The 19,573-nt window shown below is 38.4% G+C and overlaps 1 protein-coding gene across 2 annotated transcripts in view; it reads left to right on the forward strand.

The window, feature by feature from the left end:
* Positions 1 to 19,191, forward strand: part of alcama (activated leukocyte cell adhesion molecule a) — a 59,072-nt gene extending 39,881 nt beyond the window's left edge. Inside the window, exons 5-16 of one of the 2 annotated variants that reach the window (XM_061086364.1) lie at positions 2,665 to 2,752; positions 3,909 to 4,079; positions 4,464 to 4,588; positions 4,965 to 5,097; positions 6,672 to 6,784; positions 7,468 to 7,591; positions 7,947 to 8,068; positions 8,233 to 8,362; positions 12,109 to 12,135; positions 13,547 to 13,661; positions 13,976 to 14,095; positions 17,495 to 19,191. In XM_061086364.1, coding sequence (XP_060942347.1) covers positions 2,665 to 2,752; positions 3,909 to 4,079; positions 4,464 to 4,588; positions 4,965 to 5,097; positions 6,672 to 6,784; positions 7,468 to 7,591; positions 7,947 to 8,068; positions 8,233 to 8,362; positions 12,109 to 12,135; positions 13,547 to 13,661; positions 13,976 to 14,060 — 1,233 coding nt within the window. In that variant the 3' untranslated portion in view covers positions 14,061 to 14,095; positions 17,495 to 19,191. The remainder of the gene's footprint in view (positions 1 to 2,664; positions 2,753 to 3,908; positions 4,080 to 4,463; positions 4,589 to 4,964; positions 5,098 to 6,671; positions 6,785 to 7,467; positions 7,592 to 7,946; positions 8,069 to 8,232; positions 8,363 to 12,108; positions 12,136 to 13,546; positions 13,662 to 13,975; positions 14,096 to 17,494) is intronic. The other variant, XM_061086363.1, reaches the window with a different exon arrangement.
* The last annotated feature ends 382 nt before the right edge of the window (positions 19,192 to 19,573 follow it).

Genomic DNA, 19,573 nt, shown 5'->3' on the forward strand with positions numbered 1-19,573 from the left:
ACTGTCTGAGCCTGCATATTAACGTACATGCATATGTCACTAAATATGCTGCTGCAATTGAAGTGCAGCCAACAGCATAGGTATATGAAGTTGCATTAGGTTGTCATCATCAGTAGCATCACAGAATGATGTGACTTTATAATTAGAACTCATTACCCTAAACTGGCTAAAATGACTGTAATAGATAATTGTTTATAATGTCTTGAACGTTTGACAGTATTTCCTGTCGTGATAGTTTGATAACTTTTTTCTTAAAGGTGGATCAAGACTTCACTCTGCTATGTGATGATACAATTACATTGATCCTAGATAGATTAGCAGTACCTGTGAAAAAATGTGTCACCAGTTTTTAAGGATTGTTGTAAACTTAGAACTAACAGGGCACATCCTGGCTGTGAACACATATTCATAAATGAAAGATTTGGCTCTCAAACAGTATAAAGTATTCATCTGGCTAAACTGTGCCACTGTGACTTTAATGTGGATATAAATCTTTCTTAATAGACCTTTTATATTTATTCTCATGTTACTGAACAGACGCTCACCTACATCATTGTGGTGTCAGACGCCTCCTTATGCTGATCATTTTCCAGTGGGGGCCATTACTGCGATTGAGCTGCAGTTAAAGAAGACCGATTTCAGTATGGTTGCCATTAAAATGTTTTAACAAGACATTAACAAGAAAAACCATATGTGCATATGTAATGCTTCAAAAATTTTAACTTACTGAGATTAATATAGTTAAACACCTGACCCGTGGCCAGGAAGTCTCTACTAATGTTGCTGTTTTTTTATTCTCTGAAGTTTGAGCACATACATATATATACATATATATATATATATATATATATACACCCTAATATATATATATATATATATATATATATATATATATATATATATATATATTAGGGTGTATCGGTACACAAAAATCACAGTTGGGTACGTACCTCGGTTTTATTTATTTTTATTCAACCGTTGTTAATTATGGCTGTCTTTCTTACCTCAGTAATTTTTACAAATATAAAATAACAAAATAAACACTCTCATAACTAAATAAATACAAATATTAAAATAAATATCCATTAATGTGCAGCATGTAGAAAATTGACAGTACTGCAACAACACTGTTATTGTATTGCATAATTATCATTATTAAATATATGTATTTTCATTTTTGTTATAAAAAAAATGAACTTGTCCACATTGTTTGCACAGAGGGTTTGATGCCCTGCTGGTACTAGCTGTGTCTCCTGCTGTGGAGAACACTCTCACGCCAGCCTCCGGCTCCTGGCTTTCGCCAGCGCGAAGGCATAAAACTTTTGAAAAGCTGTGGACTCCAATGTGCATTTTTCCACCGCATGCAGTATAAACACATTTAGATGAATCAAGTGATTACTTCTACCTCTATTGGTATTCCTACGAATTCAGGTGCTACTGAACAGCTTTGGGCAACTTGTTGTGAGGAGAGACAGACAGGCAGAGTTGTAGGGAATAGGAGTGAGAGAAAAAGAGCAATTGGAGGAGAGGGATTTTAGTTTTATAACTTACACAGAGAAAAGTGGAGGGCAGGGCTGCTTGAGGCTCAAGTGGAATTCCAAATGATAGGAAAGTGGAGTATGCACAAAGCTTGACCTGTCTCATTTTCATTGGCTTGCATGTGCATATGAGTACAGATGTAATAATGCTATGTAACGATGCACAAATAAAACACATTGACTTGTTTGTTACTTCACCCAAAAAATTATGCAAATCTTATTTGTTTGTTTATTTAAAGCACAATATTCCGCAACTACTTTCTTTTATTGAAAGTGAATATGACACACAACACCACATGTTTGTTACATTAAGGTTCACCTTGACCATGAACGTGCCTGTTTTTTTTGTTTTTATGAATTGTCCTGTGGCCTGACGTTGCTGCTTTAATACCTATATTGAGGAGTCTTTAAATATAAATCCATCTGTGCTCATAAACTAACTATATTACATGAATTAATACCCCTTCTAATAAATGTTTGTGCTTCTACTGTAGGATCATTCTGCTTCTTGAAATAAGTCAAGTTTATTGAGCGATGCAGGCTGTAGTATAGGATATGAAACCAGGCTTTATCAGAGAAGGAATGTTCTTGTGACTGACTCCCTATCAGGTTCACACACAGCATATCTCTGCTACCTTTGCTGACCTTCAATCCTGACAATACATGAACGAGAAAGGGAGAAACTGTGCTACTGAACACAAAAAGTAATTCATTCCTGAATGAGATAGTTGTTTTCCTTTTTACTGGCAAATACCCCACATTCTACTCTACTCCTGGAAAAGTAGGCATTACATAATACATCCCTTTGGAGACAAATAAAAGTTATCAGAAATTGGTTTTACAGTGAAGTGGATGTGTGCTTATATTATTGTGCATTTTTTTCCACTATTATTGTTGCCAGGGGGAAATTGTGTCCACACTGAAACCAAGGATAATGTTATATTGATGTCTTCTTGTCCATAATAAATAATACGAATATAGTCATATAAATATAAGAGCATTTTTTATATAGTTCAGTTAATAAATAACAAACATCATCACATCTACTTGCATTGGCCTCTTAGCATTTTCAATTAAAGGACCGCTTTTCCATTTAACATTTACTTCCCTTTTTATGTTTACTCAGGTGGGAACATGTGTTGCGACAGATGCGAACCCTGCAGCTAATATTACATGGATAAAGAATGGACAGCCACTGGTAACTGTTGGGAAAGGTAATATACAGAGGGAGGTTTTACCTTGCTAAGGAAGTTATTTCAGGAGATAGCAAATGTATATTTCACCTGACAGCAAAGTAGACAATGTGACTCAAGACTTGAATTCAATGATTTACTGCACTTCAGACAAATAGGAACAAAGTTGTCATGATAACAATGGAAAATCCAATCGAAGAAGGAAATTAAAAGGTTTAAACCGCAGTGTGTTCTCTACGATTGTGTAGAAAGATACCAAAGAAAAAGCCTCTCTATTGCATTTTGTTTTCATAGTCGAGTTTGTCTCTGCTCTCTCTGTGTGGGAAGGGGTGACACCCACACACAGAACAAAGCGGAGGAGAGACAGGTCAACACTTTGTAAAATTAAATGCTGACATCGACCCCAAACCCCTTAACAATTTGCCTTTGATAAGGGATGCTAGCAGCTGCTAGCTATGGCCAGACAACAAGCAGCTCTCCTGCTTTTACAGCTGCCTCCCTCTCTCTCTCTCTGGTCCACCCTACCCTTAACAGCACAATTCTGACTTTGCCATCCGAAATAAATGAGAGAGTTTTTTCTCTCCACAGTCACCAAAGGGCTTGCTCATTGTGGGAACTGTTGGGTTTCTCTTGACAGTAACAGAAGTGCCTTGAGATTGTTATGATTCGGCGCTATACAAATAAAATTAATTGAATAAATCTGTAGCTCTGACACTACCTGCCACTCCATCCAACAAACTTTCAGTGCTTTTTGGGTCTGTGTCTTGCCAAATCTGGGTGATGATGAACATTATCAACCAAATTTTTGTAAAAAGAACTTAAATTCCAGAAAAAGCCAAATGCTGCAGATAGATGTGGATCTAGCAGCAGTAACTGCAGACAACTGAGAGGAGGAGCAGAGTCTGTCAGGGACTACAGCTCCCAATGAGACCATTACTAACAACAGACATGTCTTACAGCAGTAATAGACAGAAGACAACAGGAAACAAGACCGAATTCATTTTGCAAGACATCGTTTCTTCAAAGATTTGAATATGCTAATTCAATTACTCTAAGTCTTTGTGATCAACTCAGAACTACAGAATTTTATGACAGAAACATTTAGCGAAGGAAGAAAATGCCACTTCAACTCAGAAGTCTGTGCATGTTCGTCATCACCCTTTCTCTGCCTGTACAGCCACTGTGATCACCCCGAGCATGAAGCGTGATCCAGCCACAGGCCTTTCCACCACCTCCTCCATTCTTCAGTATGTAGCCACCAAGGAGGATGTTGGCGCAGTGTTTGCATGCATGTCAATACATGAGAAGACCAATCAGGAGACGGTCCTGGAACCCATTCCCATTCACTGTGAGTGAAGTAAAATGCAGTCCATAACTGGATGCATCCTATAGCAATGTGTTAGTTAGGATAGCTAGTGGCTTAATTGTTTTATTGAGAGATGTTTAATAATTATTTATTTAGGATTAAAATCACTTGTAGGTGCTAAATACACAAAACAACGTCTGTAATTATTATAACCGAGCCCTGTGTATGTACGTGTGTTGAGCTTGTAAGCGGGACAGTCTACACACATGGCTCGTGATGAAAGATTATTTGATCGTTACAGATAAAAAACATAAAGTAAACACTGCTTTATAGTTGAATTGACCTGGTATGTTGTGCCTGTGATTGACTCATGCTGTCATTTTTTCATCTTCCCTTTTCATCTCAATTGATCACTTAACCTCCCAGATCCACCAGAGAAGGTTAGCCTCCAGGTTATGTCCAAGAAGCACATTGTAGAAGGAGATAATGTGACACTAAAGTGTAACGCTGACGGCAACCCACCACCCAGCTCCTTCTTCTTCCACATCAAGGTCAGTTCAAACTTCAGATGAGTACTCAGCATTTCTTAACCCCACATTGTTACCATGCCTATCAAAAATATCATCTTCCTTTGAAGAGGGCTTGAAAACTTAAACTTAATGATGATGTTGAAAATTCAAGAGCTGAGACTTTCAGTTATTGCTATGTGATTTTGAAAGCTTTCAATCTGACTTTAGGTGAAAGCAATATTTCAAGTATTTAATTGGACCTCTACATTGCGGTCTTTCTCTAAGAAATGGCTCCTGTTTTCATCCCTGCTTCTATCTTGATTTTTTTTTAATCATTTCCTGATATTCTATTAGAATGACAGAAGCTAATGTTACCTCTCTCTTCTCCATGCTCCCCATTCTCTTATCTCTCCACCAGGGCAAGAAAATACAGGTGGAAAATTCGGACAACTACACTTTGGCTGCCATCAACAGAGAGGCTTCAGGGGAATACAAATGCACCCTGACTGACAACGACAAACTGGAGGCCACCGAAAGCATCGTTGTTGGCTGTGAGTACTCGTGACATATGCAAGTGACCTTGCATACTGCACCCCAACACTGCTGTATTCCAGTTAAAAACCTCTAACTGCTGTCTTGGCTTTCACTTGAGCCAACAAATGGCTACTTCTATAAAACTCACCCATGATCTTTCAGCCTTGATTGAAATGTATTGCAAGAAATAAACTATGAATAAAGTCATGCAAGCAGAGTAATTGGCAACCAACTGGATACTTTTAGAGCCCAGCCTGGCAGGGTGGCAAAGCATGAGTGCCACGCAGGGAAATGGAGAACTAATAAGAAATTTCTGACATCGAGTGAGCAAAAGTGTCAAGGTTTTTGGGCGGTAATTAATTTCTTCCAACTGCTAAGCTGTCTCCCAGCAAACCCTCAAGTAATTTCTCCTTGCTTCCCAGGTGCATGTTTCTGAGTCTTCAGAACAAATGGGCCCTATTATTGTCGAACAGAACAGAACATAACAAGCTTGACGCATTTTCCCTCCTCGATGTCCCATGTCGCAGTTTCAGTGCATTTCACATATGGCTTTCTTGAAGAAATAGTACTTAAAAGCGTCAGCTAAATGAAATGTAATTGACTATAATTGTGGGAACTGTTGGGTTTCTCGATTTTTGACCTTTATATGGAAAGGGACTTGAGATTATGTGTAGTGTGATTTGGCACTACAAATTAAATTGAATTGAATTGAACAACTGGTGGTGTTACAATACGTTTCCCTGCTGACTTTGAAGTAGCTTCTTTTTATCTGTTTACTCTAATTATTTTGGCAACAAAAATAATGGCACCAATGTATTGCTACTTTATGGTTATCAGAGAAATTGATTTGTAATTCATAAATGCTATAAAAAGCTTTTTGTGCTGTTTAATAGCCATTCCAAGTGCACACAGTCAATGATGAGATGCTACCTTCTGTCAGAAATCTCACAGGCAGACACTGAGGACCTCATTTTATTAATCACATCAGAGAGAGAATCTATGGATTACAGAACTAAAAGTTTATGAATAGTGTAGGAAAAGTGTGTGATGCTGGAGATTTTGTTTAGAAAGCCTAAAATTAACACTTATTGTAGGAGGAGTCCTCACTAACATTTCAAGGAGCCTCTGTGGAACAGTTAATAACTTAATTTTACATTAAGTAGTACAGCTAATGAAATTGAAGCTCATTCACTAGAGTTATAGTTTGCAGATTTGGACACAAGTTATTATTTGTATCACATCTTCTTTTGCCCTTTACAATGCACATGATAAATTATGTTTTAGCAACCTGCTCCATCATCCTGGCAATTTTCTGGAGATCTGATCCTGTGTACTTTGGTGATAAGCTTCTCGCCTCCATGATGAGAAGAATTCATCTGTGGCACTAAGGAACGGAGAATGAGCTTCAAAGAAAAATTTACAAAACTGTAATTCAAGTTGTCACCTTAAAGCTTGAACACTATTTTTGATAAGACTGTACTCAAACGTTAATAAGATTAAAAAAAACTGTTGAGAACATTTTGCCACTGAACTGGCTGGTGGAGGCAAACACCCTCGTTGTCATAATACTTGTTCTCTCTTATTTTCCCAGTCCTTGACCTGAGTCTGAGTCCCACTGGGAAGGTTGAGAAGAGACTAGGGGATGCCTTGTCTGTGAAGATGGAGACGAACACCTCAGGGGATGCCGAAGTGTCTTGGGCAAAGGTAAAGGGTGCTGTGTTTGGGTTTTGTGAAACAGGCTGCCGTGAAACATAGGAAATGAAAAAGTTGAAGGAACAGCATGTTTGTTAAACTGTCTTGTCAATCACTCAGCCAGTAATAAACCTGACAGCAGAAACTAAGTGCTATGAATTGTAGTCACAAATAATTTGTTTTTCCTTCAAGTCCTGTGGAACTTAATTGTTGTGTCAAACCTTTCATTTTGTGTGTGTCTGACAGATAGCTTAGCTTATACTACCTATGCTACATTTATAGACTAGATGGTGGATTTTTATAAACAAAGGTAGGAATCCTAGTAATCAGGATTATATATGGAGTAAATGTAATGAATAACATTTAATACAAAACATAAGGAAAGTGCCTGGATCATTGTAGCACTAAAGTAGTATATAGTGCAGATTCAGTAACACTAGACATTAGATTAGAAGAGTGTCTTCGTCATGTTGATATGTAGATTGCAGCAGCGGTAGTTGCTGTATCTCCACAATTATTTCTGAAATGAATATTCTTCCTCCTCTGAAAAGTGGCCATAGAAAAGAGATGGATAGATGAGTCTGACACCTGGCATACATGGATTTATAGGATGTCTTTGTCAAGGGTCAGGGAAAAGCCAATTTGTGTGTTGCGTTGTATCTCCATTGCTGACATTGTGTTTGTGTGGTTTTCAGAATGGAAAGGCAGTGAAAGAGCCGAAGTTTAGCAAGTTGAGCTATGCTGATGCAGGAGAGTACATATGTAAGGTGTCAATGAACGGCCTCATGCGCCGTCAGAGCTTCAAGCTGGTCGTAGAAGGTGGGTGTCTGTAATTTTGTCTGTGTCCTTCTCCTCGTTTGGCTTTAATAGTAAATATCTTGCTACTATATTTAACAGCACAATCTTCTCTTTTACAAAGATGTTATACTACTTGTATTATTAAAAAATAAACATTTATAAATTTAAAATTAAACCACATAACATTTTGTAATAAGTTGAGGCATACACTGACCTGACAAAGTGCATTAAATAGTCAAAATCAACTGGGTCTCTGCGCTCCTGAATACACCTGTCTTTCTGGAGCCAATAACATTCTGCAAACCCAGATACATCACATTAAATATTTGTATGTGATAAAATGTTACTTCATAAGTAATTAATGTGTTTACATCAGGGAAGCCTGTGATCACCAGTCTGACCAAACATCGGGCTGGTGATGCCGAACACAAAGTTTTGACCTGCGAGGCTGAGGGAGTACCAGAACCAAGCTTCCAATGGAGCGTCAATAACACTAAGGTAAGTGTTGGTGGCAAATGTGTGGCTGTGTGTGTGTGTGTATATTTGTTAATATGTCTACATTAATGGGGGGAAGTTTCTTTTTGTCTCTAGAAAATATTATTTTTATATAATAATAATAATCATCTGGTATTTCCATGAATGTTTTTTTCTTGTTCCTCCAGGAGGAGAGCTCCTATATCAATGGCAAGGCCACCCATAAAATCACTGTGGTCCCAAAGGTGAACCTGACTGTCAGCTGCAGTGTCAGAAACAGGCTGGGAGATGACATCATGACCATAAATGTTTCCTCTGGTAAGATAATTCTTGTCTGTAAGGTCGACTGGTTATATTTTCCTATTTGTGGGAAATGTAGTCTAATCAAGTCAAGAAATATTTATTATCCCCAAGGGGCAATTAGCTTTACAGACAGTGCAAGACATAAACAGACAATCAATAAATGAAAACAATATAAAAATATAAAAATCACAATGAGTAATTTAAGAGGCCAATGGCAGCAGGGATAAATGAGTTTTTAAACCTGTTCATCCTGCATTTAGGCAGAGAGAATCCACGACCAGAGGGAGGCAACACAAAATTCCTAAACAGTGGATGACTCGAATAGGGCAAAACTGACTTATAAAGATGAGGAAGGTCAGCCAGAGACGAAAGATCTGTCAAATGAAAGTCATGCTTTACTCTGGATTCCCCCATTGGATGTATGCACAAATGACCATCTCTACATCAGTGCAGCTCAACAACGAAGCTGCTGGTGCCTTAAAAGTGGTATTGCTGCCAGTGTAACTTAACAGGGATTGTACGAGCAGCTTTCAGCTAACCCTAGCCCCCTTATAGTCCAGGCAAAGTAACCAATTTTGGAGCCAAAAATAGAAGTAATTGTAAAATAATTTTTTTCAGCATAGATTATTTCTATGAGGTGTCCAGAACATACTAAAAGTCCTAAGAAATCCTAGTTGAGGAAATATGTTTAATTCTCATCAATGTGTGCCAATAAGCTCGGCAACAATACACCCCAAAGGGGCTATTTTTTTCCTTTCCTCCAATCAAAATGAAACTTTAAACAATGAAAGTAACCATGAAAGGTAGCATTTTTTTTATTACAAGTTTCTTTGAAAATGAATTTTAATATGCAGGTGAGCTATACACTAATCGAATATGCCCCAAAATACACCCAAATAGGCTTAATTTTTTCCTTTACTCCTACCACAATAAAACTTTACATGGTAAAAGTATACACAAAAAGTACCTTTTTTTCTATTACAAGTCTCTTTTGAAATGAATTTGAATATGTACATGAGCTCCTCACGTATTGAATATGTCCTAATTTGCATAGGCAGAAACACCATTCATATGTATGACAAAAACATCGGCCCAATCATCATCTCTTTGTGCTGCAGTCTTTCTCGCAACTACAGCGGACTACATCTAGTATTTCTGGTGGTGCCGCAGGCTGATCAGTCATTATCGGCATAAATCTCCCATCCAAAACATGCCACACCCAGTCTTTTGGGTCCATAAGTTCACTTCCCCTTTTCCACTCCATCATTTGGTAAAAGACCTGACGACTATGGAACTTTGCAGCTGTTGACGTTGGAGGGAGAGTTTGAGGTTCCACTGGAGATGAGTTCTGAGTTACTGTATCACAGAATCGCCTGTATCTCAGCAGTGATTCATCTTTTTCGCCCCCATACAGTGATATTAGAGCTTTTTCACCTGCTGCAATGATGATGCCTTTTCCCACATTTTCCTGTGACTGGTTGGACACCTTAGCTTGTTCGAGAAAGCTAGTGTCATTCTTTATTCTTTCGTGGTGAGGAGGCTTGTGTGCCTCCGTGACCCTGAAGACTATACCGGCGGGGGTTATACCCCTGGCAGGTACTACCAAACAAGGCAGTTTTCAGGTTAGAGGCCAGTCTAAAAGCAGCTTTGCAATCACCCATTGGCAGTAGGATGATTGGAAGAAGATTGGGCTGATGTTTTTGTCATACATATGAATGGTGTTTCTGCCTATGCAAATTAGGACATATTCAATAACTGTGGAGCTCATGTGCTTGTTAAATTCATTTAAAAAAAAACTTGTAATACAAAAAAAGTTACTTTTCATGAATACCTTTACTATGTAAAGTTTTATTGTGGTAGGAGTAAAGGAAAAAATTAAGCCTATTTGGGTGTATTTGGGTATTATTCGATTAGTGTATAGCTCATTTGCATATTCAAATTCATTTTCAAAGAAACTTTTAATACAAAAAATTTACGTTTCATGGTTACTTTCATTGTGTAAAGTTTTATTTTGATAGGAGTAAAGGAAGACAATAGCCCTTTTGGGGTGTATTGTTGCAGAGCTTATTGGCACACATTGATGAGAATTAAACATATTTCCTCAACTAGGATTTCTTAGGACTTTTAGTATGTTGTTCTGGACACCTCATAGAAATAATTTATGCTGAAAAAAAATTATTTTACAATTAGTCGGTCGTAAATTGCTACTTTGCCTGGACTATTACCCAGCTTAATTAGTTGAGCCTTGTTTTAATAGTGACAACTCATTGTAACACTTTACTTCTGATTCAAAAACAAGGGACATTACATTTTAGAACATCTAAAGAGAGAAAACACCAAACAAAGTCTCTTTCAGGGTCATCTAAGGAGATAAGATAATACTTTAAAGACACAGTGATAATTAGTTATTTTACCAATTTAAATTAACAGGGTATAGCAAAGGTAATAAGAGTTAGAACATTTTAGACGTTGTGTTATTGAAAATAGATTAATGGTAATGGTAAATATAAAAAGAAACATTACATTTTTAGCTGCAAGGAGGGATGCCATTTATGCAAAATATACAGAGGAAAATAACAGAAATTATTTGGAATAATGAATAGACCAGATATTAAATATATTAACTATGCGGCGTTATTGACATTGACATCTAGAATTATTGACGACGACGATGATGATGATGGTGACAGAACAGCTAAGAACTGATTTATGCAGCTATACACCCATGACGAAAGTTACTCACTGCAGATGTTTGAAGACTTGTGATGCTGGTTTTCTTTCCTTTATTTGTAGAATTGGCAACGAGAATTAGACAATAGAAAAATAAAATGATCTAATAAATAAATGACGACTACTATCCAACAGTGTCATCGGTTCAGGTGAAATGTGGTGCCTGGTGTGCATAGCTCTATGAGTTCAGAATTGATTTAGTTCTTTTTTAATTTATCAGTATAAAGAAGAGTAAATATCAATGGAAAGTGACATTAAGGAGTGATTTCTTCATATAGGATAAGTGGCTGCACACAGACCAAATCATACAACGTTTTGCACTTTATGGATTATATTTAAACAGGTGTGAACAGGTTTGAGTCTTTGTATAAAATAGTGCGGTAGTTAAGTGAAATCACACACAGAAGTAGGCTGCTGTTATAGGCACTGTTTCTTGGATGTGAAGAGACTTGAAGTTGTTTTTTTTAAACACTGTATAAACCCTTTGTTTAATTTCCTACAATAGTTTAAACCTATTCTCAACAGTCATTTGCTGAATCAAACCACTGCAGAATGTGCTTATGTTGTTGTATAGAGACTGGGATGGGGAAAACAAACAAAAACAAAAAGAGTATGTAATGAAAGGCCAGAGCTGTCAAACACTAAGCTAAAACTGAATGCCAGTGTGGTATCATTTCATTTCATGCATACATGCTGTGCCATTGCTTTTCCTTCTCATTATTTCTTTCTGTCTGTGATAATCTTTCTTTTGTCTCCCTCCTCCTTCCCTCCTTCCTTGTTTGGCTGGATTTACTATTTGTTGGGGTTATAAACTTGTCTCGCTTTTTTTTCAGCTGCAGTCTCAGAGCCAATGTATACTTGGCATACCATTGACGAGCAAAGTAAATTGTTGCTTTTAGTTACTGTATTACTGTTTTCTTGTGTTTGATTTCATCTTGTCAGGCTGTATCTGGCAGAAGCAGTGCAGAATCCAGTATGACAAAACTATGTCTTTTATTTTTGAGTTCTAATTTATTTATGTTTGATTTCAGTTTTTAAGGAGGAAATGGAAGAAAAAGGTAAGGATTTTGTTTTTCTTTTCCCTCATCCTTTATTTATTTTTTGTTAATGTTAATACATAATCTGACAATAAACACTATTAGTTTCTGCTCTTGCATTAACTGACCCATATCCATCACCCCACATGCAGACAAGACTGTGTCTGATCAGGCACCCTCATCTTATCTCATATCTACATTATGTGTCTTCAAGCGGGCTCATTCATGCAGATGGTTTTGCTAAAAGATGAAAACACAGTTGTCAGACCTATGTATGTGCCACAGCTACTGCCGCCATCTGAACTACACATTGACTGTGGATGTTGGACTACAATTTATTCAAAGTACATTGATTCAATTGGCAATGTATGATAATATTTAGTGAGTTAGTGAGGTGTGTGGGTATAGTGGGAGAAGCATCTTCAGTAAGTGTCAGGCCCAAGACAAGAGGCAGGACAGGATCCCCACAGGACCTGTAGCTATTCTAGGCTATAGTAAGGAGTCTAACACCATGAAACAATGTGCATGAGAAAATAACAAAAAATAATAATAAGAAGCCCAGTCGTATGCTTTGAGAAGTTATTGAGCACAAGTTTAAAAAGGAATCAAACAGGGAAAAGACTGTAGCCTGGCTTGTTTGCAAGTGGAGACTTATGTATTCATTCATTTTTTATAGTCTACAACAAAAGGCCTGATGCACTCAATAAGCTCTCAGGTTTCATTAAAGCCCATGTAGCAGCTGATAACGTACATCACTTGTTGCACATCATTCAGCGGGCAGCTAGCTAAGACTCATGATATGATCAGATTTCTGTTCTGTGTTTTTTCTTGTAAAAACCAAAATGTTTCTGAACGATTGTGATCAGAGAACGTTTCCTACACACACATGAAGACAAGGAGCTCAGGGTGATTTGAGGGATGTTGAGCTGCACAGAAACATTCAGTAGAATGATATGTGTGATTGCAAAGTGCACAAAGGTGATGGAGCAGAATGTACAGTTATCATGACTTTCTCACAGTCATGCATTTTCTCTCCCTGTGTCCGCCTGACACACTAATATAATGCTGCTCTTTTAAAGGAAAATGCACAAGAAAGCGTCTCCTCCAAACTATCCAACGTTTTACTGTGAGCTGCTGATGATCTTACTTCCCTGGAATATAAACAAGCTCAACTGGTTGTTTTAAAGTGATGGTTTTAATGTTACTATAGGGATAAGACAACACGCTGCTGTACTGTTAGCACAAGACAAAGAAAGAAAGCGTAGTGTGATTAAGAATCAGCCAATGAGGGTGTTGCCGGAGTATATATAGTGCAGTGGTGGTAAAATGTTTGTAAGGAGCATCTGAAGATTATGGTTCTCTGTTCGAACACTGTGTAAGTTTGTGTGTGTTGCTCCTTCATATTAAGTGGAGTGTTGCTTTCTGTTTTCAGGCGCTCAGGAGGATTCAGACGACCAGTCAATGGTCATAGTGGGTGTTGTAGCAGGGCTCCTCATAGCCGCTGCAGTAGTTGGAATAATCTACTGGCTCTACCTGAAGAATTCAAGGTATAGAAAACACGGGAGTATGCAGTAGTGTGCACATTTGCATTTTACATTTCATCTTCGATGACACTGGTCAGAGACGTGATAAGCAGCTGTCGATGTAATACCAGGTGGGAGGATTTCACAGCACAAAGCAGAGGGAGAATCAACAGAAGCGGATGCAAGTCAAGAGCAGAGAGTGGGAGCATGACATGTGTATATTGACCAGACGAGTCTGCAGCGTGCTGTTGGCTGACTGACTGTGCTGTCTGCAGCAGGGTTAGAAAGTCATTCCATACCAGGAGTAAATAACACTTGCTGTTCTGTATTCACCACAGGCAAGGAAGCTGGAAAACTGGTGAGAAGGAGTTGGGGACATCTGAGGAGAGCAAGAAACTAGAGGAAAACAATCACACTGTTTAAAAGATGCTCAGTCTGTACTATGTGGGATGAAAGAGGTAAGAATTTACACACAAATACTGGCAGTCCAATTCAAGTGCAGTTTTGAAATAGTTTAATTAGAAAACCATTATATATTTTTTTGTGAATTATAATTCCAGTTTATTACAACTTGTCTTAATTCTGAAGGTTTTGTTGCAACCTCGTTCCTATCTATGGAAGCCCATTTCCGCCACTGTGATGAAGAAAATAAAAATCTGTATCTAATAATTATGACTTAGTATCTCATTAGATACTATCTCATAACTAGGGCTACGTTGTAGCACTTGCGGGCCCGAGCACCTGCACGTTGAAGTCTGTTGCGGTCGGGGGAGAGAGCGGTCGATGACCAAGCGCACGTCTCCGCGTTGGATGTGTTTTCCTCTCTGTGGCAAGGATAAAAGCTTCACTTCCTGTAGCCACCAGGGGGCGCTGTGATTTTAAGTCATGATTTCTGTGTAGATGTCATCATGTCGCGACTCTTGTCCTATGTGTCGAGTTTGGACTCAATTGGACAATAAACGCTTCACTTCCTGTAGCCACAAGGGGGCGCTGTGATTTAAAGTCATGATTTCTGTGTAGATGTCATCAGGCCGGGACTCTAGTCTTACATGTATAGTTTGGACTCGATTGGACAATAAACGCTTCACTTCCTCTAGCCACCAGGGGGCGCTGTGATTTAAAGTCATGATTTCTGTGTAGATGTCATCAGGCCGGGACTCTAGTCTTACATGTCTAGTTTGGACTTAATTGGACAATAAACGCTGCACTTCCTGTAGCCACCAGGGGGCGCTGTGATTTAAAGTCATGATTTCTATGTAGATGTCATCAGGCTGGGACTCTAGTCTTACATGTCTAGTTTGGACTTGATTGGACAATATATGTCAGAGATACAGAACCTCGTGTTTTGATGGCGTTTAATCAAACTTCGACGCCACGGTCACACGGCCTTACAACCATATGAATATCTTCGGGGGGGCTGTTGATACACCCATGTAGTTTGAGTGAGATAGAACCTTGAACACTGAAGTAACTGCATTTTGTGTTTCACGGCGAGTTGATGAACTTTGACGCCACGCCACGGTCACACGGTTTGACGAAGGATAAATCCCTAAATCAGATTTTATCTCCATCTTGTTGTGATGACACTCATCTGAATTTGAAGTTGAACTGATGAAAGCCCTGGGACAAGTACATCAAAGTAAAAATGGTGAATATGGTCAAAATGGCCACTAAATTCAAAATGGCGGACTTCCTGTTTGATCTAACATATCGATCCAAGAGACTTATTTGTTTGTAATGAAAAGACACATGTCCCCATAGATTTTTGTACATGTCGGCCAATCGTAGTGCCGGGGCTGCCCTTTAGGGGGCGCTAGTCAGTTTTTTTGCCACGCCCATTTCTTAAAACCATATGAATATCTTCAGGGGGGGGATGTTAACACACACATGTAGTTTGAGTGAGATGGAACCATGAACACTGAAGTTACAGCAATTTCGTGTTTCACGGCGAGCTGATGAACTTTGATGCCACGCCATTAATACTGTGTTTGACGAAAAGTCACAGTAATCTTATATCTTCATTATCAATGTCTTGAGACCCATTTGGTACAGTTTGACATGGTTGAGGTCAGTGGATGAGGAGAAATACATCCAAGTGTAAGACATGCAAAAAAAAAGACATTTCCTGTTGCCACCAGGGGGCGCTGTGATATTAAGTCATGATTTCAGTGTAGATATCATCAGTCCGGGACCCTTGTCTTATGTGTGTAGTTTGGAATTGATTGGTCCAAATATGTCTGAGATACAGAACCTCGTGTTTTGATGGCGTTTAATCAAACTTTGACGCCAAGCCACGGTCACACGGTGTGACGAAAAGTTGATTTTTTAAGTCAACTTTTTTCTCCATCTTGTTGTGATGACACTCATCTGAATTTGAAGTTGATCTGATGAAAGCCCTGGGACAAGTACATTAAAGTAAAAATCGCCAAAATGGCCAAAATGGCCACTAAATCCAAAATGGCGGGCTTCCTGTTGCGTTTTTCATAATGCCCTTTGTGACTTTTTTTCATGATTAGTCACGATACACCTCTTGCCCGATTTTGGTGAAAATCCGTTATGTGGAAACCTAGGGGCTGGGTTCCAGGGGGCGCTGTTGAGCCATTTTGCCACGCCCATTTCCAAATACACCAGAATACGTAAATTTTCACCACTCTCTAATTTTCTGCAAAGTTTGGTTAGAAGTTCAGCATGTTAAAGCCCTCAAAAAGCCAATTCACTTTAGTCACAATAATAATAATAATAATAATAATAATAATAAGAATAATCCTTACAATTTCAATAGGGCCTCTCACCATTCGGTGCTCGGGCCCTAATAATGAGATGCTAAGTCATAATTATGAGATACAGATTTTTATTTTGTTAATTAGATACTATCTCATAATAATGAGATGGTAAGTCATAATATGAGATACAGATTTTTATTTTCTTCATCACAGTGGCGGAAATGGGCTTCAATACCTATCCAAACCATGTGGATTGTAAAAAAAAGTCAGGGGCCAATTCATATGAGCGGTGAGATACTTAGACAAACAGACAGGTTTGTCAAACATCTTTGAAAGAATGACAAATTAAAACCAAACTTTTTGGAAAAATTAACACACATACATCAGTGTGATAAGAATATGGAATACCCTAAAATGACAGATTTTAGGGTAGGCTGGTTCCATATTTCATCCTTTTACATGGAGGAAGCCTGATTTTTGCCCTATGCTGCAGGGGGCCACTAGGCAGCTAAACAAAAATTGGCCTTGGCCAGATTTGGGAAACTGTCATATCAATATTTAATATACTAATATGCCCTTTATTGGCATTGTACAGTATGGACTGTATAATTTCACACCGTCAGTGAAATTGGCCAAAATGATTTCCATGTATTTTTTGAATTACGCTTCCTCTTCCAGGGCTCTAGAGAAGGCAGTTTCAGTCTTTGGTTAGAATACTGTCAAATGAAATATGGAGCAGAGATCCATGCTCCCCTCAGCAGGAAACGTTTGTTGATCCTCTGGTTTGTTATCAGTGTATATTATCTTGGTTTGTGTCCACATACCACTGAAACATTCCCCTCAGCCTCAGCTCTGAGTTAAGTATTAATTAGTGAATGTGAGCATGTGAGCAGGCTAATTGCATTAGTGAACATGGTGAAACATATACCTGTGCACATTGCTGATTCCAAAGTTGTCAAATTGGATAGAGGTGATGGTCAATAAGAAAATAAGATATAGGTTATGATAAACTGGAATTAGCCTTTGAGATGAATGTGGCCTTATATTTATGCAAGACTGTTTTGTGGGCATCATATGTGGAAATTGTAGTTGACTGACATGTTTTTTTTTAATCTCCATTTCTCTGTGGGTAAGAAGCAGTTGAAAGCAGTCTTGCGACATCCAGACAGACTCCAAGTTGGCTGCTGATGCGCTCAGGCTCCACATAATTAGCAACAGTCAGAGTCGTTTTCCAAGTCCTACTATCAGCCTGCTGTCCCACCTCGCTGTTTGAAGTCTGCATTGAGGCTGCCTCGTGTTACCGTGTCATTTTGGTTTTCTTGTGTTCCTGGTCAATGCTCCCTGTTTTGTTTGAGCAATTACATGAGGCTATGTAGTGGGGTTTCGCCACTTTGTTTTTCCTCTTCAAAGAATGTCAATTCCTTTTAAAGGCCTGTATAACAAATCATAATTCTGTGTGTGTCCTGGCTGAGTATCCCGATGATGGTTTTTGATTTGTCTTTTTAACTTTCTGTGTGCTGTGTGTGTAAAAGCATTGGGCTGTGCTGAGAGAAAAAGACACTTCACTGCTGTATATCCCCAAAGAAACAGAAACTTTTTAGGACATGCCATCTCTCCACCTCCTCACTTATGTTCACTGGGCTTTAAACACTGGAAAAGTGATTGTTTGAATATTTAGATAATGGACCCCCTGTCAACAAGAGATGTAGTCAGTTTAAATATGGAACTGTATGTACTATTTTCCCTCTTCAGCTCTTTTCACTTTTTGTTAGTCAATAAGTCATCAGGAAGGTACAACTTTTATGAACTTCTGTGATTTAGTTGAACACACTACATTGCTGTCTTCACCTGTCTGCCCAACATTTTTGCTCCATTCTGTTCAGGCTGAGACCATGTTAATGTTATTTTGTCATGTTTTCTTTTTGAAAGAGCTTTACTGGTACCAGGTCTGAATGTTCTCTGTGGTTATTTTATGTTGTTTTTGTTTTTAATTTTCTTTGTGTGTGTTTTTGGTGTATTTATATTCTGCATGTAACCTACCTTGATGGCTGTGCTGCAGCATGCACAATATTTCTTTTTAACGCCTGTGAGGAAGGCATCAAGTGTTGAAAGATACTGAGCGGTAGGATAGTGTCATGCGAGTAAATAAGGACTTTGTATCTTTGCTCATTCTCTGCTGTAATGTTGTCATTATTATGTTAATTTAGCTATGTGGCGTGAAGGATAACCCAAACTGAAGACAGCGGCTGCAAAAGGCAGATTAGATGAGGTCAAACAAAAATAATGGCTCCCTGGGTTGGCATCATTCTGCTCTTGTTCATCACACAAGGCAGCGACCGGAAAAACTGTTGACAACATGGTTTAACAGGAATCATAAATCTTGTTAATATTTATGGTCAAGAATTTCCTTTTAAACAACCTTTGAGTTTGTAACATGTAAATTTGATGAATGCATTTGAATGATTGACTCATACTCTTCTTGAAAATACCAGTAGGTTAAGCTTATTGCCAATAATGAGCTAACATTGTGAACTCCATTAGTGCGATGACCAATGAAGCACACTTTCCTGACCAGCATCTTCAAAAGGAGAACCGTTTGTATGACATGAAAGCAGTGGATCATTTTTAAGCACCTAGTCAATCTTTATTTCGTTCCTTATAAAATAATCAGGTCAGCAGTGAAACCAAAGAGGGTACAATGAGAAGGCCATAGCAGAGTTGTAAATACACCCTTTTGTTTTTTGTACTGTTGTTGACAATAAAGTGTACATTTTGAAAAAAATAAAAATTATCCAGGGCATTGTGTGGATTAAAAGCCCCCTTTCACCATCCTCTGCACTGCTGCACTGTGTACAACCTTTTTATTATGTACAGTCTATGTGTACAACTGAACATTTACACGCTTTCTGGAGGTCATGAGAAAGGACATGGAAACCTGGAACAAAATATAATTATAGTTATATTTTGCACAGACACAGAGTTGAATGAAGGCCTCATGTTAGTGTTTGTTGAGTTGGCCCTTTTCTTAATCTGCCAATACAGGAACTGCTTCCTTCTTTAACGATTGCACCTCTACAATGCAGTTACATCATCATCACATCAATGACCAATCCCAACCAGTCAGCTACCGAAACAACCAAAAGTTGAAGACCAGTCAGACAGAGCTTAATTTTGATTATCATTAATATGTCTTGACCTGAACATGCACAGCGC

The sequence above is a fragment of the Limanda limanda genome, chromosome 14, assembly GCF_963576545.1.
Source record: "Limanda limanda chromosome 14, fLimLim1.1, whole genome shotgun sequence".
NCBI classification, from domain to species: domain Eukaryota; kingdom Metazoa; phylum Chordata; class Actinopteri; order Pleuronectiformes; family Pleuronectidae; genus Limanda; species Limanda limanda.